The sequence below is a fragment of the Myotis yumanensis genome, unplaced genomic scaffold (genome assembly GCF_028538775.1).
Source record: "Myotis yumanensis isolate MYYU_CA2020_CCGP unplaced genomic scaffold, mMyoYum1.0.hap1 SCAF_5, whole genome shotgun sequence".
In the NCBI taxonomy this organism is placed as follows: Eukaryota; Metazoa; Chordata; class Mammalia; order Chiroptera; family Vespertilionidae; genus Myotis; species Myotis yumanensis.
The window spans coordinates 8114305-8140841 of NW_027223756.1; the positions used below are offsets into that span (position 1 = coordinate 8114305).

General features: G+C 57.6%; 1 protein-coding gene across 1 annotated transcript in view; it reads left to right on the top strand.

Annotated features, from left to right (window-relative positions):
- Positions 1–26537, top strand: part of SLIT3 (slit guidance ligand 3) — a 524056-nt gene that overhangs the window by 451712 nt on the left and 45807 nt on the right. The window contains exons 12-16 of the mRNA XM_070414445.1: positions 2040–2111; positions 12443–12586; positions 13714–13877; positions 23322–23472; positions 24655–24729. Coding sequence (XP_070270546.1) covers positions 2040–2111; positions 12443–12586; positions 13714–13877; positions 23322–23472; positions 24655–24729 — 606 coding nt within the window. The remainder of the gene's footprint in view (positions 1–2039; positions 2112–12442; positions 12587–13713; positions 13878–23321; positions 23473–24654; positions 24730–26537) is intronic.

Genomic DNA, 26537 nt, shown 5'->3' on the forward strand with positions numbered 1-26537 from the left:
GGAAATTGGCCTGCCGCTGGCCGATTCTGAACTGTATCGGGGCCCTGTTTAAGGGAAGTGCCCCCCCATCCTCACCCCCAGTTTAAGCCTTCACCCCTCAGTGTCACCCTCTGTGCTGAGGAGCAGTGTGGGGACTGAGAATGGCAGTGACCTGGACAGGCAAGACCCGGGCCTCGTGGGCTTTCAACACAAACACTCAGTCCAAGCCCAGAGTGGCCACGGGAAAGGGCCGGAAAGCCTCCACCCATCCCTGTCCATTCAGTCCTTCAGCACTGATTGTGCTGGACACCTGGCCCGTCCTCAGCTCTAGGGCCCAGTCAGGCCGCATGGCGTCACCACAGCCTGTCTTCAAGGGCTGGCGGGAGGCCCACAATGTTCCTACAGCAAATAAGTATGGGGAGGGGCGGGGGGCAGGTTTACAGCTCTGAGTATGCAAAACACAGTTTATTCTTGTATTATTATTGGTTATTTTCTATACAAACAACTGTAAACCTACTTTCGCCCCACCCTATATATCAGTAATATAACATGATATAATGAGAAGAGAGAAAGCAGTAAAAATAGGGTGACAGGTAGTGAGAAGCAGTAATCAAAATACTCAGGAGAACCTTCCCAGGGAAGAGAGGGCGGGGTCAAGCTGCAGGGTGTGGAGATGGCAGCAGGAAGGGTCCGCACCCAGATGCCACCTGGGGACCCACAGCCCCGTCAGCCTGCAGGGTGTGCTGGGACCCACTAGGCTGGGGGAGGGCCCCCAGGATGCGGGATGGATGATGTGGGGCCCCCTGCCCAGACCCCTGGTCCCGCCGCCCACCAGCTCTGCCGTGCGGAAGCTCGGGCATCAGGAGACGAGCAGGCAGTGACATTACGGCATTGGGCACAGTGAGCGGCGGGACGTTAATATGAATTAGAATGTGAGCCTGAGCCATCATGCTGGCTTTTATTTAGTCATTAACTTGTTGAAACATTCATGAGACACACCCGGGGGCCGAGCGAGACGCTCACTCTTCACTCCTGGTGGCGTCTAGAAAACGGGTTTGGTTGCTCTCTCCCATTTACCATCTCCTCACCCTCACATTTTACCTCCTCAAAGACACACAGCAGCCTGGATGGGGGGTGAATTGTGTTCGTTCAGTGCGCTTCAGGGCCCATAGGGAATTAAATCACGCACACACCAAACCCTCCTCAGCTAAGTTCCCTCCATCTCAGAGGAGGCCGGGCCCGAGAGGCAGCACGTCTATGCCGTGGGTGAGGCAGAGAGAGGCCCAGGGTCTTCGCGCCTGGGCCGAGGGCCAGCGGGAGCCACGGGGCACCGGCCGGAGTGGAAGACCCAGCAGCCTTCCTCCCAGCTTCCCAAGTCACCAGAGACCAGCCCGTGCCTGGACACCCAGCGTGAGGGCTGAAAGAACCCGGCGTGCTGGGTTCTGGGGGCTCAGAGGACAGGAGGAGGGCAGAGTGTAGAAGCCGCCATCCCGCCGAGCGAGCTCACAGTTCCTTGTCCCCCCTTTTTCCTGAGAGCCAGTCCCTGACTCCGCAGCCTCTGAGCCAGCTGGGCGGGACTCCAGACAGCCAGAGGCCTGTCCAGATGGATGATGGGAGGACTCCGCTCAGGATTCCCAGGATGCGATGGGAGACTAAAAGGAAACGGCCTGTAGGCTGGGCTCAGCCTGATCAATACTGAAGGGGAGCGGACACAGGGCCAGCCAGCCTCCCCCACATCATAGTTATTGCCCGGGTGTGAGTCACGTTGGCAGGTCCGAGCGGCACCACAAAGGGACTGCTTCTTCCCACTGGGGGCCGCTTACTGGGCTGGGCTGCCCAGGAGCGAAAGCGTAGAGCCCATTTCTCCTCACCTCCCGGGCAGCCTGTGCCCCTAGCCCAGGTGGCACTTGCGGCCACCTCCCTGGTGACGAGAAGGGATGAGGCGGATGGGGAAGGGGACTCTGACAGCCCTTCCCCCCGAGTGGCCGAGGTGGCGGCCTCCTACATGGGTCCCGGTGGCCACACATCATGGTGACAGCCGTCTCTGCGTTCTTTTCCAGGGTGCTCTACGGGAACAAGATCACCGAGATTGCCAAGGGGCTGTTTGACGGGCTAGTGTCCCTGCAGCTGCTGTGAGTAGGAACTGGTTGCTGTATGTGTGTCTGGGACCGTTGGCAGGCTCCATCCTGCAAACTTGGAGCCTTGCTCTGTAGAGTCTTCTTTTGACGCTCCACCCACCAACAGGAAAAAATAAATCTGAGCTGTGCCCCTTACCTGCAGCACCTCCTTTTATTGGAAGGAGGGCCAGGGAGTGGGCAGAGGAAGTCCAAGGTCAGTGTGAACAAACCTACAGGTTACGGCTGGGAGCCTGGCCCAGGCATAGCACTCACCATAGGCTGGGGGCTGGAGATTAGGCCCGAGCTGAATCCTACAAGGAGTAGGATCTTAGGAGCATGTGCTAGGGACAGGGAACTAAAACATACACCAAACCCCAGTCCTGAAGCCATGGAGCTGCCGGGAGACGTGCGACCTTGCGGAGGGGGGTGAGAAAATTAGAGAGGCGCCTAATCAGTCACCGATGTGACTCCATCTGGTAAGATATGGCCGAGAGGGAAGCGTTTATTTAATTTAAGGAAGATTTGTTGCCTTGAATTTTGAGCTCTGGGATTATTTATTTGCTTGTATTTCATTCTGGTCATTTGTGCTTTCGTGTTTGAAGAAGATACGTGAACTCTGATGCGGAGAGGTGAGGAGAGGAATTCAGCTCCTCCTGTACTTTAAGATTGTATGATGTGGGGGAGTTGCCTCTGTTTTGTGAGTAGGTAGCTGTAGCATCTACATGCATATTCTGTGGCGGGGGGAGGGGGGGGGGCGGTATGTGTGCATGTCCGTGCCCATGTTGGCTCCGTGCACCATGATGCCTGCTGGGATCAGAAATTGCTCTCGAGTATCCTGTGAGCAACGGAGAGCATAAGGTGTAGAAACTGCAGGGAGCTCACGTGGCCCTGTGGCTCAGAAGGCTCCGCCCTCTGACTAGCACGGGATGTATGCTCACCGAGGTGTGCATCTGAGTTCAAATGAGTATGTGCGTGTGTGAATGTGTTCGTGTGTGTGTGCATATGTGTGTGTGTGTGTGTGTATTAGTGTGTCTTTTCTGCCCAGCTGGCATAGCTCAGTGGTTGAGTGTCGACCTATGAACCAGGAGGTCACAGTTCCATTCCCGGGAACTGTGTAAGGACACATGCCCATGTTGCCGGTTCAATCCCCAGTAGAGGGTGTGCAGGAGGCAGGCGATCAATGATCCTCTCTCATCATTGATGTTTCTCTCTCTCCCTCTCCCTTCCTCTCTGAAAATCAATAATAATATATTTTCAAAAAATAAAATCACCTCCAAGTCACAGGCAGCGAGGAAGGGAAGAGGGACCTCCTGAGCGGAGCTGCAGTGTGAGGTTCCAGACCAGGGAGTCCAGCGGGTCTCCAGGGGGTGAGAGGCCAGGAGCGAGGATGGAGAGAGGGAGGGCAGCGCCCAAGATGCTTCCTGTAAGAGGAAGTGAGGCTGTGCCTCCAGCCCTTCCCTCCTCACATCTTTGCTCCCTGCCTCCCGGTGTCCTTTAAGGCTCAGCCTGGACAGATTCCTCTCGGACAACACAGTGTGTGAGTCATGTCTCGAGGAGGTGCCAGCCAGCTTCTTGGCAGCACGTCCATCAGAGCAGCAGGCTGAGAGCAAGGGGAAGGCTAGCCTTCTCTCTGCATCTCCCTCTGCTCTGTCTCACGTCCGCCTCGCTGCAGGGCACGTTCGTATTCAGGGGTCCCAGCCCTCCGAGGGCCTGGGAGGCCTTTGTTAGAAGGACAGGACAGGGCCCCGCTGGGCGTTGGGTGATTCACAGATGGTGTTCTCTGCTTGTGGCAAAGAAATTGGCTGCCACCATAAGGCCAGTTAACTGTAGCGATTATTCCCTTGAAAGAAGAGTAACCATAGCATTGGCCTCGAGGTGGATGGGGGGGATGTGGTGTTCCACGGGCTGGGGCAGGAGCCTTTCCAATGTCCTTTTATAATCTGGGTTTGGTGTGAGGAGGAAAATGCCCTTGCGTGTGTGAAGGAGAAACGTAGCGTGCGTCCAGGAGCTGAGCACAATACATGGCACGCAGGGAAGGTTCGATAAATGTGTGTTTTTAAAAGAGGAAATGTATCCCAGCTTGGAGCTGCAGCAGTCAGGGGTTAATAGACTGTCAGGGCTTTGCTTGGGCCAAGCAGGCAACTCCAGCTTCACATCATGATTTTAAGCAGATGGAGCTGAGTAGCTGGGAGAAAAGAAACACACGTGCACACACACACACACACACACACACACACACAACCACACGACTAAGATTGACACAGCTCGGGCCGGCTGTTTGCAGAAAGGACCAGCAAGGGTCCCCGCCACAGGGTTTGGCCTGCTGAGAGTTGGAAGGAGGCCTGATTAGATCTAAGTTAGCGCTCAGCCCGCTGGAGACTGGCTTTCTCCTCGTTAGACGGGGAGACGTTCTGATAAGACGGCTCTGATTAGAATGCCCTGCCAGTCGGTAATTTCCTCTCCTTGGACTCCCAGGCTCTTTGCGAGAGGTTTGTGTTTTTTCTCCTCTCTCTGTCTCTCCACGCATCACAAAGCCACGCCTTCCCCCATGGAGTGACCTTGGCTATTTCCCTTTGGGCACCTGTCACGATGCTGCCAGTAAGAAAGTGGGTGTGTGGTCATCGCTGTCCTGCCTGCCCTCCCCTCCCCCATTCTCTAAACATTTCAGCCTTCCCACCAAACTTGCCAGCCTGGGACGCACACACCTTCCTGCATCATTTTCAAAATAGCTGGTATGTCTCCCTGTGCTTAATCTGAACAGCGTCAGTTCCTGCAGACGTTCACTGCACAAACGCACGTTCATCAGTTATTAGCAACGACCCTCATTATATTCGAGGGGTGCGGGGCAGCCGGTCAGCTTCAAGCAGGGGGCTGGGGAGGGAGTCAGGTGCCCATCGGAACGAGGAGTGTGCTTGGAGACTGCCTCCAAAACTGCTGAGGCCTGAGACATCTCAGAATCCAAGGAGAGGACTCCAAGGATGGGAGCAGCTGGACAACCGGAGACGTGACCTGTCCCAGGCTCCCTCCATCTCTTCCTCGCCAGAAGCAGGGGTGTGCTCTAGCTCCTCTCCATCCCTCTGCCCCCCAGGCTCCTGGGCTCCTGGGACTTCATGGAGTTGGTGATCCTGGGTGCACAGCCCGAGGAGCGCCCCCCCCCCCCCCCCGCAAATCCCTCACCTTGCAGCTCAAGGGTCATTCCTCCCTCAAGCAAGAAAAGAGGTCACTTCCTCCTCTGATAGGCATCTGAAGGCTATGCTGTGACCACCCCTCCCCCTTCCCCTCCTCCGGGGAAAAGAGCACCATGTAGTGATTGTGTGGCGTGCGTAGAAAGGCCACTCACCTGGGGCCGGCCATCACTGGAGATGGACGCTCTTGTGGAACGCTGGCCACATCCAACGTGAAGCCTGCTCCAGGAGGTCTTAAACCAAACCAGACTGTCTTGGGCCTGGAATCAGTTAAGACAAGCCAGGCACCTGTTGTTTGATTTTCTTGGAAGGCAGACAAGACCATTTGAGGATCTCAGAGTTTGCCAAGCAACATGCCAATTACCGGGCAGCGAGCAAAACATCACTCCCTACAGCTCACTTTCCCTCGCCAGCTGTTTCCCTGGTATCGCCGCTGCCGCCAATAAGCGTGCTTGCTTTTACTGAATGCTTAATATGCTCCGGGACCTGTGCCCGGGAACGTCACGTGCACCATCCCATCGCATGGTTACAGAAATGATGGAAGCCCACTTTACAGATGGGGAAACTGAGGCACTGGAGGGTTGAGTGACCTGGCCATCGTCAGCATGTAAGTCTGATTCTGGAATCCACTCCAGACACTCCTGCTGCAGACCCAGGCACGGCAGGTCCGCAGAACTACCTGGGGAAACCCAGAACAGGAATCCTCACTGACTCCGCCCAGGAGGAAGGGGCTGTGGTCAGCTCCTCTTGCGATGGATGCCTCGTCTCCATGGAACGTGCTTTGACTGGGGGTCGCCGCCCCACCGATGCTTGCCCTGAGCCCTGGGAGATGGTGATCGAGGAGCTGCGGGTCCTTAAACTGGGGAGAGGGAGATGCTGAGGATGCTCCCAGCAGTAGAGGCAGACATGCTCTCTGACTCATCCTGGAGGGAGGAGTTCTTCCCTCTGTGCACCGGAGCTTCCTAAGGAAAGCCCTTGGGGAGACTCAAGCCTGGGACCTTCCATGCTTGGTCACTGAGTGAATGGTGGACTCCTCTTAAAGGACTTACTAGTAACCAGGTAGCCATCAATAGGCAGGTTCCCTTCTCCCCTCCCCGACTTGCTGTTGGGGGATGGAGGGACAAGCCTGTGGCACCAGGGGAGGTCCCTTGGTCTCCTGAGAACAGGTGAGGGCTCCCCAACCCAGCTTTCCGGATCTCAGCTTCCCGCTGGTTGCCTTGGGAGAGCCCAGCTGTGTGCACCCTGCTCCCAGGGCCCCCCTGAGTCTGTGGAGCTGAAGGAGATCCTGTTTTTCAGACAGGCCACCCGATGGCATTGCTGCATTTGCAATTTCCCCTGCATCCGGCGTCACCATGACAACCAGTGGCCAGCGGTGCAGTCATTATCAGGAGAGATGTGGACAGTCTCCTTGCCGTTGTTGGACTAGGAGGACTCCCCCGTGTCCTCTAGTGAGCGTGTAGCATGACGTGGCCCAGAACACCCATGCACAGAGCAGAGGAGGTTCTGGACAGGTCAGAGTCCCCCGATCTCACAGTGCCAGGCATCGCCAGGCTCCTCCCGGGTCAGGCCTCAGTAAGCTACCAAAGGTCAGACTGAATCTCCCATATTTCACAGGGGAAGGATGAGAGCATGTTTGTTCTGAGGCGGGAGAGTGGGTCTCACTACAATTAATGGATAAAGAAATTCAGGATGGCAGAAGGTTAATTGTAGAGAAATTTTTTTAAAGATGAAGACAAATTAATGAGGGAGGTTTGACTCTCTAGCCGGCAGCTTAATCAGGGGTCCAGAGGAGCTCCCCTAACCGGTGCCCTCACTAACCATTTATGCCGATGTGTGATGGTGCGGAATACTGCCCGGGATACACAGAGGTCTGTGTGTAACCACAAAGAGCCTTTATTAGAAAGTGTTCCATGCCCTGCGGTTGTGGGTGCCGTCTTTCCTCCCGTGTACCTGCATCTGAGTGTGTGTGAAGCAGCAAGTGACTCCTTAGCCTCAAGTTAGGAACAGGGTCGCCGTGAAGCCCGCCCTGGCAGGAGCCTGGGCCCGCCCTTTGCCCCCCTTTCCTGGAGGGGCTTCCCTGTTCTCTGGGGAGGAGCTGGTGCACCCCTCCTTGGCACCAGCTTTCAGAGAAGGCCCTGCACTGCGGAGTTTGGAGTTTGCACTCGGCATTTCCACACAAGCCCCCTATCCCAGGAGGAGAGAGGCCACTGTCTCCCGCGGCCCACGGCAGCTATGAGGATATGAACACCCGGGAAAGATAGCTCTGGGCCACTGAAGCCACATGTGGACCGCTGGCGTTGCCACGGTGATTTGAATGCAAGTCATCCTTAAACCTGACCCCAGATGTCTGTGTTTTCCCAGCCTAGCAGCCAAGGCTGTGGGCCCTGGGGGAATTAGCAACGAAAAGATCCGGCCCAGGGTAGTTGCTAAGGGGCCTCAGTGGTCTGCCCGGTGGCCTCTTTGGGAGACTGGGTGTGGTGGGTGCTTCTCGCTGATCAGGGTGGACCTCACTCCCCTCCTGTGGTCCATCTCCCCGTATTGCCTGGACCTGAGTGAGTGAAGTGCAAGCTGCGGAGTGATGAGCTCCTGGGAGCTTTCCTGCCCCGGCCAGGCCCATCCCCCCGCAGGAGGAGGACAGGAGGCCGGGAGGCCCGGAGGCCGGAGCCCTCCTCAGCAGGACGGGTTGGTCCACGCCCCCCAGCTCCACGCCCTGGTCCCCAGCGGCTCCTGGTTCCTGCCTGGCTTTGCCTGCAGGCGCAGCTCCTGGAAAGGATTATCTCTCCGCAGCATGTTGTGTTGGTTAGTCGATGGGCTGAGCGCTAATCCCTCTTGACACGGAACATATGTGGACGCTGAAAGTGCTCCGAGAAGGGGCGGCGGGTGCCGGCAGAGCTACCCTGGGAAGTGAATTTAGGAGGTGGCACCCTTCGCCTTCATCTCCTCTGCGAAGCCCGGCTCTTTTGGTTTGGTTCTGTGATGGACTCATTACTAAGTGGCTGAGAGTGGCTGGGAGGATGAGGCCCCCGCCTCCCGGAGGCCCTCGGGGATTCCCGGTCCCTTCGTGGGAGTGGGCTGAGCGTCGGGGGCACGGTGGCCAGGAGTAAAGTCTGTGGGCTTAGGTGGCATGGATCCAGCTCTCAATCTACTGGTTGCTAATTGTGCAATTTTGGGCGAAGGCACTTGCGCTCTCTGAGTCCCAGGGGTGCCCTCTGTCAGGTGGAGAGAACACTTACTTCACAGGGCTGTGGGGAGCTTCCGGGAGTTAATATTGGACAGGCGCGTGGCGAGTGCCTGGCCACACATAGGACTTTTTACCTGTTAGGTCCTGTGACCACAGATGCTCACCTGGCCTGATCCTTACAGCACGCCTTCCCTTTTGTTTATATGACTTTGAGGTTCCCTTGGGTGCTGGGTCTGGGAGCAGGTGTCCCCACAGCACGGTTGGATCTGCTTCTGGGGAAATAGTTATGAACACGACATGGCCCCAGCCCCCTGACTCTCTGGTTCCAACTGTAAGTCCATCAGGCTGGGAGCCAGTTGGGGCATCCAAGTTCTAAGCTCGCATATGAGCAGCCTCTTGACCACGGCAAGCTGGAGCGCCCCTTCTTCCATGAGGGAGGCTGTCGTCTCTGCTTCATCGTTGTCCCCTGGCCTGCCCAGAGGAGACTGAGAGCTCAGGAGAGGGGAGCACAGAAGAGCACACCACCCCCCAAATCAGCATGTAGCCAGTGGTCCCTAAAGGCCGCAGCCCTGCGTGGTGCAGGGGCGAACCATCAGTGAAGACCGGCCCCTCCGTGCCCACGGCCGTGTGCTGAGCAGCCCGTCTGCCAGCTTGGTGCCAAGTCCTTCCTAAGGTGCCTCTACACAACCCAGAGGCCAGCAGCGTCTTTCAGACCCAACCAGACCCCGTCCACCTGAGGCGCGCCCAGTGTATTCCAGAGCCAGGCAAAAGCGCCCCTCCCCAGGGACGGGACCCCCTTCCATCGGCCAGGAGGAGAGAATATGGATTGTACGTAGTGGGTCAGAGATGAGCTGTGGAGTCGAGTGGCTGGAGCTTCACTTACTGCTGGGGGGGCCACCCTGACCCTCAGTTTCCTCATCGGCAAAATGAGGACATGCGGGTGAGAGGAAATACGGCACAGAAAGGGCTATGGAGAGTGCGTGGCACCTGGCTGCACACAGACCGTGGTCTCCCGAGATGACTCATGATTGTCATCATGTCTCAGGGGCGAGAACCAGGGCAGATCAAGAAAGAGGGCGCAGTGAGGAGGGAGAAGGCCTGTGCTCAGGCCTTCTTGTCGAGCTGCCGAACCCCTTTCCAGTAGCTGTGTGCTCTCTATTTGCTCCATGACCGGGTGTTTCTTAAATGCCCCTCCGACTTGTCCGTGTTCATGCACGGAGCAGAGGCGGGAGTGGCTGCCAGCCTTCCTCCCGAGGAGAGAGGAGGGACCTGCTGTCAGGCCTCCCGGGCTGGGATCAGTGAGGCCGTCAGCACTTCGATCTGGATACACAGCTTAATGTTGCCTTTCCCTGCACCCCGGAGTCGTGCCTTAGGAGCCAGGCATCCTGGGAGAGCAAAGGGGACCAAGCCAGCACCCTTCGTGTTTCCCTGAGCTCCTGCTCCACGCAGGCCGCCCACCGTGCTGTCTTGGCGAGTAATTCTGCCAGCCTGGGTGGTGAGACGCCTCACATCTTAGAGATAGCACCCCATGCCGAGAGATCTGGAAGCAGCAGGGAATGAGAAAGCATCTGGGTCTGAAAAAGAAGCCTTGGAAGTTCTGAGGGGAGCAGAGGGTGCCAGAGCGGATGCAGTTTGGATTCTTTCAAGGCAGGTCACGGTTGCCTTGACCAGCGTCCTGCACTCCCCACAACCAAGCCCTGCAATTGGGCTTATGCATCTGCACTAGCGTCTCAAATCTAAATGCCTACGCAGGCAGGCAAGGTAGGTGGAATAGTGAAGGGCAGACAATAGGGAGAAGTGAGGCCTGTGGCAAACAGGGCATATGTTCTATCGAAAGGGGCAGCCACTCCATAGCTGCCTTCAGTGGACCCAGATTTTGAATTTTTTTTTCAAAAGAAAATAGAAATATGATATATGTGTGTGTGTGAAAGAGAGGGGAGAGGGGAAAGGGGGGGAGGGAGGGAGGGCAAGAGAGAGAGAGAGAGAGAGAGAGATTTTAAACACTTGGAGGACTGAATGAACATATTTACATGTGGGATGTTGCACTGTATTGCGGGGAGGATCCTATCCTTGGGCCATCGGACGGCACCTCTGAGTGGGCCTCTTTGCTAAATGGTTCACTATTCGCCAGCCCAGACAGTGCCCTCGGGAGGCCCTGAATATCAAAGTTTGGAACAAGTCATTTACCACATACTTCTTGTTTTAAACAAACCAATCAAAAAGTGTGTGTGTGTGTGTGTGTGTGTGTGTGTGTGGTCCGTTTGTCCCTGACTCTTGGGTGCTTGGCCCTGTGGGCTCTCTAGCTTTGCTCCCTGTTTCTCTGCTCCCTGGCATCCTTCTCAGAATGCCCCACATGGAGGGGCCTGGACTAAAATGTGATCTATAAAGCACAGGACATTCTAGGGCGAGGGAGCTACAAAGGGGATAGGTGTGGGCAGGAGGTGAGGCCTTCGTACAGAAGACACGGTCCCTCTGCAGCCCCAGTGATCATAACGACTCCCAACATGTGACCTCAGACAGGCCCCTCCCCACTCGGCCTCGGTTTCCCCACCTGTGACTTGAGAGGCGCGCTCTGCCCATCTGCCCAGGCGACTGTGAGAAGAGGAGGCCGTCAGAAAGGCACTTTGGCAAACACGAGACGTGTTCCAGCAACAGGAGCTCCTTTCCAGCGTGAGGCAGGAGGACATCTGTGCGAGCCCTGGGGACCCTGCCCATTATTTGCCAGATTACACAGGCAGTTCCTCCACTTGTCACGGCCGCAGCTGCCCGCACACCGGCTGCAGCAGGAACAGGTGGCACAGATGATTCCGCCGCCAGGGCAGCCCCACCGCTGCCAGCGGAAGCTCCGGGGACCCTGGCATCAAGGGCCTCCGGAGACAAGACAGTCTGTTATGAGCCTCGTGGGTTGCTCCCCGCGAGGGAAGCTCTGGGCCAGCCCTGAAAATAGGAATTTTAAAACTTCCACGTTTAGCTGGTTAGTTCGGTTCCCCCTCCCCTGCTTCCATTTAAGAGGGGCTGGGAGGTTAATTTAAGCCAGTGGCAAGGGCACCACTAGTCAGTCTGGGGAGTGTGGGTCCTAAGGGGACCCAAATTTGCTTGACTTTCCAGCTGCATCTGGAAAACTCCCTGACCCCTCACAGCATCGCCTGTGCTGGACGGACTGAGTTCTACCTAAAAGGCATGTTTCTATGGGGGTTGGGGGAGAGAGAGAAAGAGAGAAAGAGAGAGAGAGAGAGAGAGAGAGTGAGAAAACAGTGCAATACAAGCCCACCCACGGATGTGTGCTTTCTGGGAGGATGCTCTATAGCAGCGGTTCTCAACCTGTGGGTCGCAACCCCTTTGACGGTCGAACAACCCTTTCACAGGGGTCGCCTACGACCATCCTGCATATCATATTTACATGACGATTCAGAACAGTAGCAACATTACAGTTATGAAGTAGCAACGAAAATAATTTTATGGTTGAGTCACAACATGAGGAACTGTATTTAAAGGGCCAGAAGTTTGAGAACCACTGCGTTTTAACTTCATCAGATTTCCAGTGGAATAAGTGATCCCAAAGAACCAAGGACTTTTCTGAATCAGAATGGCCTTTAGTCAGTCAACTACAGCTTGGAAACAGTTGTGCATATGATTTTTTTTTTTTTTTTTAGTCCTGGAACCTCTGCATTCTAGAGCAGAAAGCCACACACGTGGGCGCCATCTCCAGCCTTCCTCCTGGGCGTGGGCGCGAGGGGTGGCTCCAGATGATGGCAGAGGGCGGCACAGTGGCCATGGTGCCCCTTCATGCCCATTCCCATGCCCAGGCATCTTCTAAGTGTCTGTGGCCACAGGAAGGCGAGTCCCTCTCTCTCTGTTCAGCAGCAGGAGCCCGGCTGCAAGGAGAGCGAGGGAGCTCTGCAGCCCGGTCCCTGCATCAGCCCTGGGTCCACGGCTGACGACCAGCGTCAGCGAGTCACCCGCCTCTCTTGTACTTGCAGCCTCCTCAATGCTAACAAGATCAACTGCCTGCGGGTGAACACGTTCCAGGACCTGCAGAACCTCAACCTGCTCTCCCTCTATGACAACAAGCTGCAGACCATCAGCAAGGGGCTCTTCGCCCCTCTGCAGGCCATCCAGACGCTGTGAGTACGCCCAGGCCGCAGGGACCCGCACGTGGCCACGGGGACCCCCGCTTGAGGGCAGAGTGGGCACCGGTACAGCTCCCCTGTTCTGAGCTCACACCATGCAGGGCGTCACACTTGGTTCTTCCCCTGGATGCAAACCTCCAAGCCTCATAACAACCCTTTGCAGTAGGTGCTGTTATGATCCCCCAGTTCTGTGAGAGGAAACCAAGGCTCAGAGAGGTTAGGTAACTTACTCAAGGTTGCACAGCTAGTGAGAATCCAGATTTGAATCCGGGCAGAGTTGCCCCTCAACTGCTCTCTTATTCACTGCAGCCACTATATTCTCTAGGGATAACCCACCACAACCGACCCCACCCCACCCGGCTACCCTCTGATACGGGCACCCTGGGAGTATTTCACCTCCCGCCTTGGGAGCAGTTCCTCACTCCCAAGCACTGTGCATGTTCACAGATAGGTCCGTGAGATCGCTGACCACCTAGCACAGGTCAGGTCTCGGGCCATGTTTCTGATGCTCCAGCCCCACGCTGAGACCCTCACCCCAGCCGGTGGCCTGGCCGTGAGCCTGGGGCGTCTGAGTCATCTGGCACTTGGCCCGTAGCAAGATTCAGGAACCAATAAAGAGCAGGAACAGCTGCTACCTATTGGCCCCCTACCACGTGCCAGGCACTGTGTGCAGCTCTGCAGGGTTTTCTTACCGAGCCAAGGAGAGCGAGGCCACGGTGCCGCTCACGACGGCGTGATGACAGCAGCCGTGCCGCTGCTTTTTATGGAACACCCCCATGTGCCCGTCGCCCTGCCAGCTGCCTTATGCGCCTGTGTGGCACAGCTCAGAGACATAAACACAGTCTTCTCTACGCACACACCCTAGGCCTGCAGCTCGCTTTGCCCATCGGGATTGGCGTGGGTGTGGGTCGGGGGTATCCGTGGCAGGTCTTGCCCCGGGTGGGCGAGGCCGAGTCCCCAGCCCCTCTCTGGTCCCCTCTGGAAGCAGCCCGTGTCCCCCAGGCCTCCTGGGGTGATGAGGGAGGGATCCATGCACTGGATGGCCAGGGCCCAGCACCAGGCGGGAGGGGGTGGTGTGGGCACCACAGGTCACCCCTGATGAGCGCCCCTCCCTCTCCCAGCCACTTAGCCCAAAACCCGTTTGTGTGCGACTGCCATCTGAAGTGGCTGGCGGACTACCTGCAGGACAACCCCATCGAGACCAGCGGGGCGCGCTGCAGCAGCCCCCGGCGGCTGGCCAACAAGCGCATCAGCCAGGTCAAGAGCAAGAAGTTCCGCTGCTCAGGTAATCAGGTTAGGGCGGGCCCACCTCCCCTCGGCGCCCCCGGAGGCCCGTAATCCGATCTGGAGGACAGCGAGCTGCAGTGGCTCCTGGGAGCAGCTTTGCAAATTAAATTGGGGAAATTCAGTTAGTCCTGCAGAAAACCAATTACCTTATGGATTTAAAATAAAACACACACACACAGTAAAATCATGGGGCGGGGAGGGGGGCAGCAGGGGGATGCGCGGTTTCAGGAGAGACGGAGGCCAGGCGGCAGCGTATCTCCGGGGCTAGGTGGAAGCTAGAGGTTGGGGGGGGCTTTTTACCCATTTTTTCCTAGTGTCTAAAGTGTGCTCCCCAAGTGGCAGGTAGAGAGGTATTGCACAGGCCAGGCTGCAGGCAGCGTACAATCTTGGGGGCCTCTTCTCCCCTCTAAGACCACCTGGTGCAGCCCTTCAACCACAGTGGATTACAGGTTTCACAGGCATTTCTGCCAGCTCCCCCCGCCAGACTGGTAACTCTGATCGCCAAAGAGCAAGCCTTGCCCTCCGGTCCCCAGGCTCCCTCTGCCGCCTGGCTCCCCACCGCCCCGGCAGAGACACCGGCTGAATGGCAGGGGGCCCTCAGCTCTTCCTGGAAAGGGAGGTCGCCCTCCTTGACCCAGTAGTTAGGGGAATGGTCAGTTAAAGATGACTGTCATTTGTGTCATTTGCTCCTGGAAAAAAATCACCAAGCCGCATTGCGTTCCCAGCGGTAAGAGATGGATAGCGGGACGTGCTGAGATGCTGCACCAGCCTCACAATCCGAGTGTCAGCAAGAACCTCTCCTCTCCCCGCCCCAGAGCACCGTGCGGAAGCACACTTTCCCGGGCAACGCCAGCTGGGCGGCCCGGAGAGGGCCCGAGGGCAGGCCTCTGCTGCCTGCAAGCCCTTCCTGTCCTCCGAGTCAGACCCCTGAGTCCACGTCTCCAGAAAAGCCAGCACGTGCATGACTTCAGCTATTTGATTTTTATTTTTTCAACAGCAGCAAACACCCGGAGAGGCTTGGGGGTAACAGGGAGTCTGGGCACTAGGAGGCCCTGCTCCCGGTGTTCTCCCCAGAGCAGCATGTCTGCTTGGAGAGCAGTTTCTCGCCTTGGTGAGCACTGTGCCGCCTGCTCTGCTTGGTTCTTCCCAGAGTCCTGTGTGGCCAGCAGGACTGGCCCCGCCCTGCAGCAGAGGGAGCCCAGGGCTCAGAGGTGACAGGCACCCCGAGGTCACAGCCAGCCATGGTGGAGGCGGGGCCGGACCCCGGTCTAGCTTGCTCCTCGCAGCATCTGGGAGAGAAGAGCATTTGGGAAGGAGGACCAGCTGCTTGAATGACTGTCTTTCCCAGTCTAATGGCTCCTCCCTCCACCCCATCCCTGAACCCTGTCTGAAGTTCCTCCCACCCAGGGCTGCCCCTGAGGCTCAGCCATCCCTCCCAGGGGCCTCTCCTCCTGACTGACACTGTCCCCTCGGTCCCGCGCCTGTCTGGCCACGGCCGCGTTCATTCGCTCTGACAGGCAGTTGTGCTCAAGAAGAGGGGCAATCAGAGGGAGAGGAAGGCAGGTCCAACCCGATCCTCAGTCTCTCTCACAGGGGTCCTGTTTGGTGTCGGGCTCCAGATCGATGCCTGGGTTCTGGGGGGCAGGGTCTGAGACTGGCGTCTCCCAGAGACACAAGCATGACTATAGGCTGAGATGGGGGGAGAGGGGGGTGTCAAGTAGGAGAAAGAAAGTAGCGAGTAGACACAGGACACAGGGCGGTGGAGCCTGGCTCTGACTCTAGCTTCGCCCCAGCCTACCTGCCTCTGCACGGCAGGATCGGCTGCTTGCTCTGTGTGGGGCAGGAATGGTGGGAAATACACATGCAACAGACAAGGACAAAGGGCGGCCCCTGGCCTGACCCTCTCTAAATATCTTGTTTTAATCCGTACTAAGCAGACATGATGGACACCCCTCCCTCTATTATTGCTCTGAAGGCAGAGAAAGCGAGAGCATTCTGCATGCTTCTGTTTTCTGAGCTGCAGAGGAGGGAGAGAGAGAGAGCTGCTGAGCCTCAGAGGCCTGGGCTCTGGGAGACGCTGGGCAGCAGAGCCAGAGCCCTAACGCTGTTTCCAGGAAGAAAGGAGGAGGGGCAGGTGACACGTAGTGGATTTGACAGATAATAACTCTGCGTTTTACTTCCCCCTAAAAGCGCCCCATTGCAGAGGCAGCTGATGTAATTAGGAGCCAATTTGAGGGCGGCTCCTGCAGCACATAAAGCCCCTCATGGTGGGTCTGGGCTTCCAGCAGCCCTGCGTCTGCTCCATCAGCCGCGCCCACCTCCCTGAGCAGCAGGTCAGGCTAGAGGCAGAGGCTGCCAGCTGGGGTGATCTGACCCAAGATTACGTCCTCCCGGAAGGGCGCCGTCTGGCTGTGGGGACCCCGAGCCCACCCCAGGGAGCACGGGCAGTTGGAAGATGCCGTCTTCCCTCCTTCTCCCCCACCCCCACCCCCCGCCACTGTGTGTGTGGGCACCCGGCAGCAAGAGGCAACTCTCCTGGCAAAAAGTCCAGAGGTGGGGACGCCAGATATGCAAAGGTGGCCGACAGCGTGGCACTCAGGGAATTAGAGCTTTAGAGCCCCTGGCTCACCAGGCCCTGCCAGAGAGGGAGAGACGGAGCCACACGGGAGAAGGGACAAGCTCTGACACCCAGCTCTGACGGGCTGTGGAGACTCCATAGCTTTCTCCCTGGCCCCTCCCCTGGCTGTCATTGAGGAGACCAGAGAGCAGGAAAGCCTCATTGGTATTCAGGCTGGGAGCTGGGGCAGGAGCGGGCTGTGTCCCTGCTGTGGCCCCGAGGGCCTGTCACACCTGAGCACCAGATCCCCAAACCAGAGCACTTACAGAGCCCTGCCTATCTGGGGTCCAGGCGGGGTTGGGTCTGAATGACAGCGGCCAACTCTGGTCGGTCAGAGGGGAGGGCTTAGGAAGACCAGGGGCCAGACCCAGAGCTGCGCAGTGCCCTTGGCTGCCTGGCCACCCACTGCAGACACCTGTGCACGTCCAGATGCTGAGATGGTCTCGTCCCAAAAGCACACTGTGGAAGGACAGTGACCCCATCCCTCCAACACAGGGCAGGGCAAGGGGGGTCACCTGGCCCTGGATCAGGTCTCTTCCAGGTACACACATCTCCTCCCAGTGGCTGGGGGGTGGGGGTGGGGGGAGTCCCGAGCCAGCAGGTGCACGAAAGCTGCCCGATCTCTTGTAGGATCCCAGGGACATAAAGCCCGGCATCCTCACCTGGGCCTTGACATCCGAAATACTTGGTTGTTGCCTCCCCACCCCCACCCCCACCCCGTGATTCACATGGAAGAATTTAGGAACTCACCAAGGGCCTGGAACTGGTGTCCTCCCCTCATTCCTCCTCTTAATCTGAAAGAGGCCCCTCCTGGGAGCACCGGCACCTCCTCTGAAATCCGTGTTCTCAGACCCCTGTGACTGCGGTCTTCGTCCCAGTGCGGGGCCCCATTGGCTCCCCCTTCTGCCTCCCTTGCTAGAAACGTGTATTTTCCCTCGGACATCCCCCCCCCCCCATTATATCTCAGGCAATCTGGGAGGGACGTCCATCAGCCAGGGGGTTTCTGGGGACCCTGAAGGACACTGAGGCGACTCCTGAATTGTGACGCATCGGGGGGCTTTTCCTGGAGATCGTAGCGGCTTTGCCAGGCCCCCGGGAATGGTGGCACGTCTCTAGCAAGGAGCTGGGCAGGCTGTTGGGGAGTCTGCTGTGGGGGCCTCGGGACTGAGCACACAGCAGGCCCTTCTGCCGAGTTTGGCGTCGTCTGGGATCAGAGGGGTGACCGCGTGGGGTGCAGAGGCTCAGTTCAGGCTGTGATGTGACAGACACCCGCTACTTTCATTCTCTGGAGAAGGGTGCGTTCTTCCCCGACATCCTGACTGGAGGTGTTGGGTCTCCCCCCTCCCTTCCCCCCCCTCCAGTGTCTCTCCTGGGGTGGGCTCGGGGCGGGGGCTCCTGTCTTCGGAAGTGCTCCCGCGGCCCCCACTCCTGGTACTAATCACGCTCCGTGGGGCCTCCTCCGGCTCCCGCCTCTCCACGCTGCTTCCACTGAGCTGTCCTCTCTCTGACGCTGCTTCCTGACCTGACTGCCCGGTCCGTAGGGCTTTCCTTTGTGCTTGATCTAACCATGTGGTGGAACGATGGAAACGGAACATGGTTCTGTCAAGCACCGCGGAAGGCCCCGCGCTCTCCTGCAGCATGGCCCGCCGCACCGCACCGCTGGACACCTCTCTGCTCCGGACACCGCAGCCGCCACCCGCCACACCCTCGGGGCAGCCTTGGGCAGGGTGGGAGTCTTCACACCGCCGAGTGCCTCCCCTCCAGGGAGAGATACGGGCGGAAAGGGGCAGAGAAGCACCCTGAGGCCAGGCTAAGATGTGTATCCACATCCCCCCAAATGGAGCCGCCGCTCCCCAAATCTAGTCTGGATGCCAGCCGGGTAGAGGAAACAGGTCCAAGCTCAGAAACCATCGGTCGTATCTTCCACGCAAAGGGAGCAGGTACACCCAAGGCCTATGCCCCATTGTTTCGGGGAAGAAGCCCAGCCCAAGGTCCTTTACCCAAGTGTAGTGAACCCAAAGGTCACAGTGCTTAGGCCCGCCCCCACCCACCGTCTTTATGGGAAGGTTTGTGAGCAGGGGAAGGGGGCCATGGGCGTGAGTCCGAGACTTTGATGGAACCTGGGAGACTCCTCTGAACCTGACCCCCACTCCTTAGGAGCACCTGGGCCCTGGGCCCGTATAGACTGAAGTCTATTCCCTTGATCTTCAAGCGCAGGTTCTTTCCATGGTGTTAGTTCAGTGCCACACGCCTATGCAGACACCTGCTGTCTGATAATGAAGAGAGGGGTCTTGGCGCCTCCCATTCAGCTTGTTTCTTGGTAAATCCTGGACCCAGTGTAACCAGAGGATTGTGTTGATGGTGCATGTCATGGAGCCTGTGCCCTCTCCCAGGAGAGACAGCCATGGTGGGAACCGAACCCTGGCCTAGACCCAGGAGCGGGCTCTGGGCTCCCTCGGGGATGTGTGACTCGACTATCTCCTCTCTCAGGTTACCGCGCAGCCACGTGCCCGCCTGGCTGAGTACCCGGGAGTCCTGTGATCCTCTCTGAATCCCTTACCATGTACTGAGTGCTCCTGGGGGCCAGGCACTGCGCTGTCCTACGTCACTACCGTGTTCAGTTTTCACGACAACCCTGTCGATAAGTCCCATTTTACAGATGAGGACATCGAGGTTCAGAGAGGTTCACCGACTTGCCCAGGCCCCCTGACTGCACCGTGAATGTTCTAATGTTCTTTATGTCTGCAGTCCTCAGCCTTCCCACCTGTGGCCAGTCCCATTGCCTTGAATCATAACATCAAAAAGACTTTGACTTGAGTTGATGGGGAATTGAAATGTCCTTTTTTAACATTCCCTTTCAAGCTTCCTCTGTTAATAGAAAATAACTTGAGGAAGAAAGAGAGCAAGCAGCGCTGTTTATATGGGTCCTCCTCTTGGGGTGAATATGCCAAGATCCATATGGTACAGAACAAGTCCTTGGGCCTGGAGAAATCCCCTTCCCTCTGAACAGGGTCGGGGGGCATTCTGAGCTCCTTGGTGCTGCCCACCGTGCCAGGGCCAGGCCTTGGGGAGTGTGTCCATCTTAGTACCCTCCCGCTGGCACCTCCCTGGGCCTCAGCAGCAGGCATGTGACCAGGCTGTGCCCAATGGGCCACTGGCATCTCCCTCTGCCTCAGGCATATGGCTACATTCACAATAGCGGGGAGAGCTGCCTGGGACAGCTGTTCACCCACCTGATTCCCAGGCACCGTTAGCACAGCTGGCATTTTCCAGCCGCCGGTGTCTGCTCCCCGTCTTCGCCCACTGCGCCTGGCAATGTCCTCTTGGCTCCACTCATGACTTATGACCCTTCGCTTGTCCACATAACTCTCTTTCCAAGCTGGTGAGCCTGCAGGCCTCCCGCGGCCCCCATCCCTCTTCCTGCTCCTTTCCTTCTTTCTTTCATCCTGCCCGCCTTAGAGATACTGGAGGTAGAGGAAGAGAGCCTTGGGCGTGTGTTTGGACAGGTCCATGGTCATCAGGTGATGGCGGAGCTGTGACTTCCGCTCCACCGGAAGGATGACAGAGAGCAGACGGCTGGTGACAGCAGCTGGGCCGGGCCAGTCTGGCGCTGCAGCCGCATCCATCATAGAGGGCGACTGGGGCTTCCTCCCTGCCCAGCCAGGGGTCGGTCCGTAATAAAATGGCCTTGCCGTGGACCTCCACCCCCTCCCCACCCGATCTATTAAAGCTTTTCTGTGATCATGTACCCAGTGTCCTTGTTCTGAGCTGCCCGGGAGGGGAGGAGACCACCCGGGCAGGAGGAGGAGTGCCCGTGACGTCAGCTCTCCCAAGACCCGGTTCAACCGGGCTTCGGGCTTCGTTCTATGGCCCCTTTGCAAGTCCCCCGAGCGCTCTCCTGCCGGAACCCGCCCCGGAGAGAGCCCCGGGCTGCCTGGTGCGGTTACCCTCCCTGGCTCAGCGTCTCTGGCAGTGACAAATGCGCAGTGAGATGGGAACCGACTTCTAAAGCCCTGGGAAAGTTAAAAATACTTTCTGGTGGTTATGAGCATTAGGCAGAACAAATGGCTCCGAGAAACCCCGGGTCGTTTCGATCATGAAAAATGAAGCGATGGAGGTGGCATTTCAGGCGGGCTGTGCCTGGGGACGGACCCTTCTGCTTACGTGCCTACGCCATGATTAACACTTCTGGCCTCCACCCACACGAAATATTACACTCCGACCCCCTCGTTATTACAAACCAGGGCAATAACAAACACCGCAGGGGGGATGCTGGGAAGAACACATTAGTCCATCGAATCTAATTGCAAAATCATTTCATTAAAATGGGTCAGCGGCTCCATTGCAGAGGTCTGCCCGTTGTAATCCAAGTACATGACAGAGAGCGATTCCTGGGAACCACGCGGCTCTCACCTTGATTAAAAGGAAAACACGTTACCCGGCGGCTGTCCCCGGACACGGCCCGGCGGTGCCCGTCTTCGGGCTCAGCGTGTCCAAGAGCAAACGGTGCTCCCTCCTGTCTCTCTGCCTCTGACCAGCTCTCAGGGCTCCTCCGCTTTGCAAGGATCCCAGGTGAACGCCTCCCGAAGGACAAGCAGAGCATATGTGCGAAATGCCCCTGCACGCTCCTGCCGATGGAGCCACTGGCAGGGAACCCAGAGGGCTGCCACTTAGCAGGGTTTGCCAAATGAAATTCCCCGGTGCCTCTGGGGGAAATGGCCCCGGTCAGAGTTATCTGGTGGGCTGGATGCTGGCAGGCCAAGGGCAAGAGATTTGTGTAAGACATCGGATAAGGAAGCGCCCCCCAAAAAACCATGGGGATCCGTGACAGGTTTTGCTCACACGAACCTGGGGGTGGAAGTTGGAGTGACGGCGGTGGCGGGGGAGGGGGGGGGGGTAGTGAGGAGGAAGCGGAGACAGGTCCAGACCTCCGGCCCCTTGTGATAGGGAGAAGGTTCACTTCAGAGCCAAAGACCCACCAGATCCATTGTCAATCAGGAATTCGCACAGATTGATCATGGGAGAAGGGAGAGGGTGGGAGCCGCCTGCTTCCCACCTCACCGTAGCCCAGGGCAGGAACTGCAGCTCAGCCCACCCCACCTAGTGGGGCTTCCGGACCAGTCCTGGGAGGTTTTGTCGGGAAGCACGCCTGCAGTAGAGTGTGGTGCTAGTCACGTGGGCCCTGGCGGCAGCCTCATCCCCGGGCCGTGACTGAGCACCTGCGGGCCTCAGTGTCCTCATCTGTAAAATGGGTCCTCATCTATAAAACGGAGCCCTGATGCCCTCAGAGCCTTAATGTGCTCACCCATTGAAGTTCAAAGAGTAGTGCCCAGCTCCAGTCCATGCTCAGTGAATGTCAGCTATTGTCACGGGTTACTCGGATGTTTCAGTGGCTTCCGACACGCCCAGTGTTCCACTACGTTCTAGAAAAAACAGGCAGAATCACAAACATCTACACAACTCTTGCCCCTTTCCCAGGAGACCCTCCAGTGCCTCGGTCTTCCTTGCACCGTCACAACAACCCCCATGAGACCCCCGTGAGACGGGCGATTGCTTGATTCCCTTCTTGCATGTGGAGAGACCAAAGCGAATCTGTGGCAAAGCCTAGGCAAACCCACGCCCTCTCTTGCCTGAGAGCTCGGTGCTGCCGGCGCCCACACTGCTCGCGGTGCAGATAGGGTCACCAAGGGGCGCCGGGTGGGCTGCACGAGGAAATGATGCTCGCGATCTCGGACCCCGACGAGCCAGTGGCACCCGCTGATGCCCTGAACACGTGTGGACCGGGCCCTTGTTTTGTGACTGGCGTTGCGCTCCTGGACCGTCGATGCGAGCTAATGAAGACCTTCCCCATCCGCTAGCTGGTCCCACAGGAGGAACAGAGCCCCGTCCCGCGGGTGTGGCCTGTGGTCTGCCTCGTGGAGGTTTGCCCGGGGTCAGGGGGCATTTCTGATCAATAAAGCGGTTCCCAGGGTGTCACTCAGACAGCGCGTGGTTGGCCCTGTTACCCTTACTATGCAACCTCAAGAAAACCAAATTTCGAAAAAATAAACCTTAGTTTCGGATACTCTTAGCTCCTGAGAACTGGCCTTTCACTGTAGCTCAGCAGGGCTCACTCACGGAGGTCGGGGCCGGGGGGGCCGCAGATCTGACCCTCAGAGGGCTGGTGTTTGTCTTCCCTGTGTTTTAAATGTTTACTCTTTGCCAGCATATTTTTAAAGGAATGTCAGGGAACACAGGGCCACATCCCCAAGCTCTGGGGCAGTGCCTTCCGATCCCCAGGCCCCGGCCCTCGGTACTGTCACCCGCTGTTGGAGCCAGGTGTCGGTGGTCACGGGTGGCCCTATGTGGGCCTCCTTTATCGTCCCCTTCCCTGCTTGGGCCCTGAATGTGTGACCCCTCCCCTTACTTTGTTCCCGCCCCTGGTGTAGCCCCCGTCAGAACCCCATCAAAGTCTGCTCACTCGATTGTCACGCACATTCAGAGGGTCCATGGACGAGGAGCATCGGGACTCAGCAGCCCCCTAAATTGTAGCCAAATTCCATACACATGTGCCTGGAGCACTTCTAGGAGGAGGCGTCCTAGCTTCCCTCAGCTCCTCTGAGAGGTCCGGCCCCCCAAAAGCTCATGCGCCCTCGGAGGGGCCTCCAGGGGATGAGAGCGGTGAATGGCAGCCCAGATGGAGAGCTGGGGGGCGGGAGGGCACCAGCAAGGTGGCCCACAAATGCGGGCAGCGCTGTGTCTGTCCCTGGACCCCCACCCCACTGCCCACACCTCGCCGGGTGCGGGAACCCTGGTGACGCCGCCCTCCCTCTTTGGCCCACCCAGGCTCAGAGGATTACCGCAGCCGGTTCAGCAGCGAGTGCTTCATGGACCTCGTGTGCCCCGAGAAATGTCGCTGCGAGGGCACCGTTGTGGACTGCTCCAACCAGAAGCTGGCCCGCATCCCCAGCCACCTCCCTGAATACGCCACCGATCTGTAAGTGCCGCCCGGGGCAGGGAGGTTGGGGGGGGGGGGGGGGACTCCATTTACGTCCTCCACCCCAAGTCACCTCGGGTCAGCCCTGGCAGAGTCTCCTGAGGTGCCCCCCTGACTCAGCCGCCCAGGCATCCCCTGGGGACAGCTTGCTCACACCTGAAGACAGTCCGTCATTCTACAAATATTTCCTGAACACCTGTGAGTCAGGCACTGTGCTAGGCCCACCAGCTTTCACAACAAACAGAGCGGACAGTCCGTCCTTACGAAGCTTACAGTATAACCAGAGACGGATAGTAAACAAGTAACTGTCATATAGCGAGAGAGCAGCTAGGATGATTAGCTGTATCTGTGCCTCCAAGTATGCTGATACAGGGGTGTGATGGTTTATCCAAAAAGGAAGCGCTAGGAAGTTACCTGCAGGGGGTGGGGGCGGGGAGAGACACAGCACTGGGAGGTGGGGGGCTGGCGGACCTGGGTCTGATGCCCGCCTTCTCCAGTCTTCCTGATACTAGGCAGCTGCTTCTCAGACCTGAAGGTCAGATTCTTAGCTGCAGAAGTAGAGGCAATGACCCCACCGCCAGGACGATTAGATCAGAGAATGTGAGCACAGGACTCACCTTGAACCTGGCGCAGAGTAAGCCCCAGGGAAACGATGGTGGCCTTCATGACCCTCACCCTCCTTCTCTTGGCCTCACAAGTCACAGCAGGACAGGGCAAGGCACCGCCTCACTGGCCGTCCTCTTCCTGAGCACCTACGCATGGGGGCCTGGGATCCCCAAGCAGCCCCTGCAGAGGGAAGGATTCAGAAAAAGCCGAGAGGCTGGGCGCCTTGGGAGGACATGGGGAGGCCTTCCTGGGGGTGTGGCTGTCACTGGTACCTTCCTGAGTGAAGGCGGATCACTGGCAATGGATGCTGAGTATTCAAAAGCCCAACACACCTAGTTGGGTTGGCCTTCGCCCTTTCCTGCCCCTCACGCACTCCCCTTTCCACCCTCCCGACCCGTGGGCTGCAGGGTGGACACTACATTGTCCAGGCTCGGCTGATATGGGCCGAGTGTGAGGTCCAGGCGGCAACTCAGCTGAAGCCATGGGGGTGCTGGGTGGGGCCTCGGAAGGTTCGGGAGAGGGAACCCCATCCATCTTCAGCTAAGCCGCCCCCTCATCTGCTTGCTTCCCATGTAGGCGACTGAACGACAACGAGATATCTGTCCTGGAGGCCACCGGTATCTTCAAGAAGTTGCCCAACCTGCGGAAGATGTAAGTCAGCTGGGCAATTGGCAGGCTGGGCAGAATGCGGGGCGGGGGCGGATCCCTCAGCTCCAGGTGGCCCTATTGGGCAGTAGGCACTAAGGCACGGCGTGTAGACACAGACCAAACAGAACACTATTTCTAAATCGTCGATATTGTGATGGTGTGTGCCCCATGCCATCCCTGCCCCCCACGTGCCCTCTGCTCATCCTGCTCCCCAGCCCACAACCCGCATCTGCCCCAAGGGAGCGGGGAGGGACTCAGGAAAGGATCAGCAACGGGACATGGGGGTCTCGGGTGAAACACAGAAAGCTAAGGAACTTGTCCAAGGTCAAAAGTCAGTGAGCAGCGTGGGGCCAGGAGTGGTGGCAGGGCCATTAGGTGGGGAGCACACGGCACAGAGGCAGCAAACGTGTGTGTGGGGGGAGGGGAGGTACACGCGTACATAAATCCATATAAACACTGCTGGCCGGCCAGCCAGCCAGGTGACCCAACCGGGTAAACCTGGGCCAAACAGCCTCCAGCTGCAACCACTTATATAAAACTAGAGGCCCAGTGCACGAAATTTGTGCACCGGGGTGGGGGAGTTCCTCAGCCCAGCCTGCACCCTCTCCAATCCGGGAACCCTTCCCAATTCACCTTGTCCCTTCTGCCTTCTCCCATGGCACCACCCACCCTTGAGTCACCTCAGGCTGGTCTTGCATTCTCCCAGCACCTCCCCGCTTCTGCCTCATCTCTGGAGCAACGCCCTGCAGCAGGCATAGGAGCTAATAAAGAGCTAATATGCTAATGGTCCAGTCATGACCCGTTAAGACTTCCCAGCTAATTTGCATATTACCTCTTTATATGTATAGATTATATGTATAGATAACTTGACGGCAACTCTTGGTTAAGTAGAGATCCTTATGCGCTGGGACCTGCTACCACCCCTATGCCCCCGAGAGGTGCTGGGTCCACTGAATTCTGCCCATTGGTGGTCAGAGCCAGCTGTGCCTATGCCTGAGTCTGCTAAGTGTCCTCAGGACGGTGGGACCAGGACCCTAGGGTATATTCTTCATGTTTTTTAAATATATTTGTATTGATTTCAAAGAGGAAGGGAGGAGAGGGAAATAGAAACATCAATGATGAAAGAGAATCATTGATCGGCTGCCTCCTGCATGTCCTCCACTGAGGATTGAACCAGCAACCTGGGCATGTGCCCTGACTGGGAATCAAACCATGACCTCCTGGTTCATAAGTCGATGCTCAACCATTGAGCCATGCTGGCCTGGCCAGGATGCATTCATAGCTCTACCCTGACAGGGAAAAGGAGCATGAACACAGTTAGGGGTTTAGACTTCGCTGTGCCCTCTGGACCATTCTGAGCCCGTGTGCCCATGTCAGAATGATGAGGTTTCCCTGAGCATCGCTTGTGGTAAGGGATGCAGAAGGATGAACTGGTGCCCACGGGGTCATTAGCACTGTGGTAACTGGAGGCCACTTTTCAAATGACATCACCTTCAGAGTGAGGTCATGGCGGCTCTCGGGTGACTTGCAGCCGTTTCTGTCTGGGAGGCTCTCAGCCGGAGTCTAAAAACTGGCAGCCCCCGCCACCGGGTGCCCCTGGGTAGGTTTGCCGGCCACGAATATGTTTTTAATAAGAACCAGTTGCCCACTTTTAAAAATCAGGAGTTGGCACACGCCAAAACATCAGGATTTCTGGAAAACCGGAAGATCTGGCAGAACTGGACCCACATTCCCAAATGGCTCTGATTGAGTTGCCCTGAGGAGCAGCCCCCCTTAGGTGGGGCATGTGTTCTCCTGACCACTGCCATCCC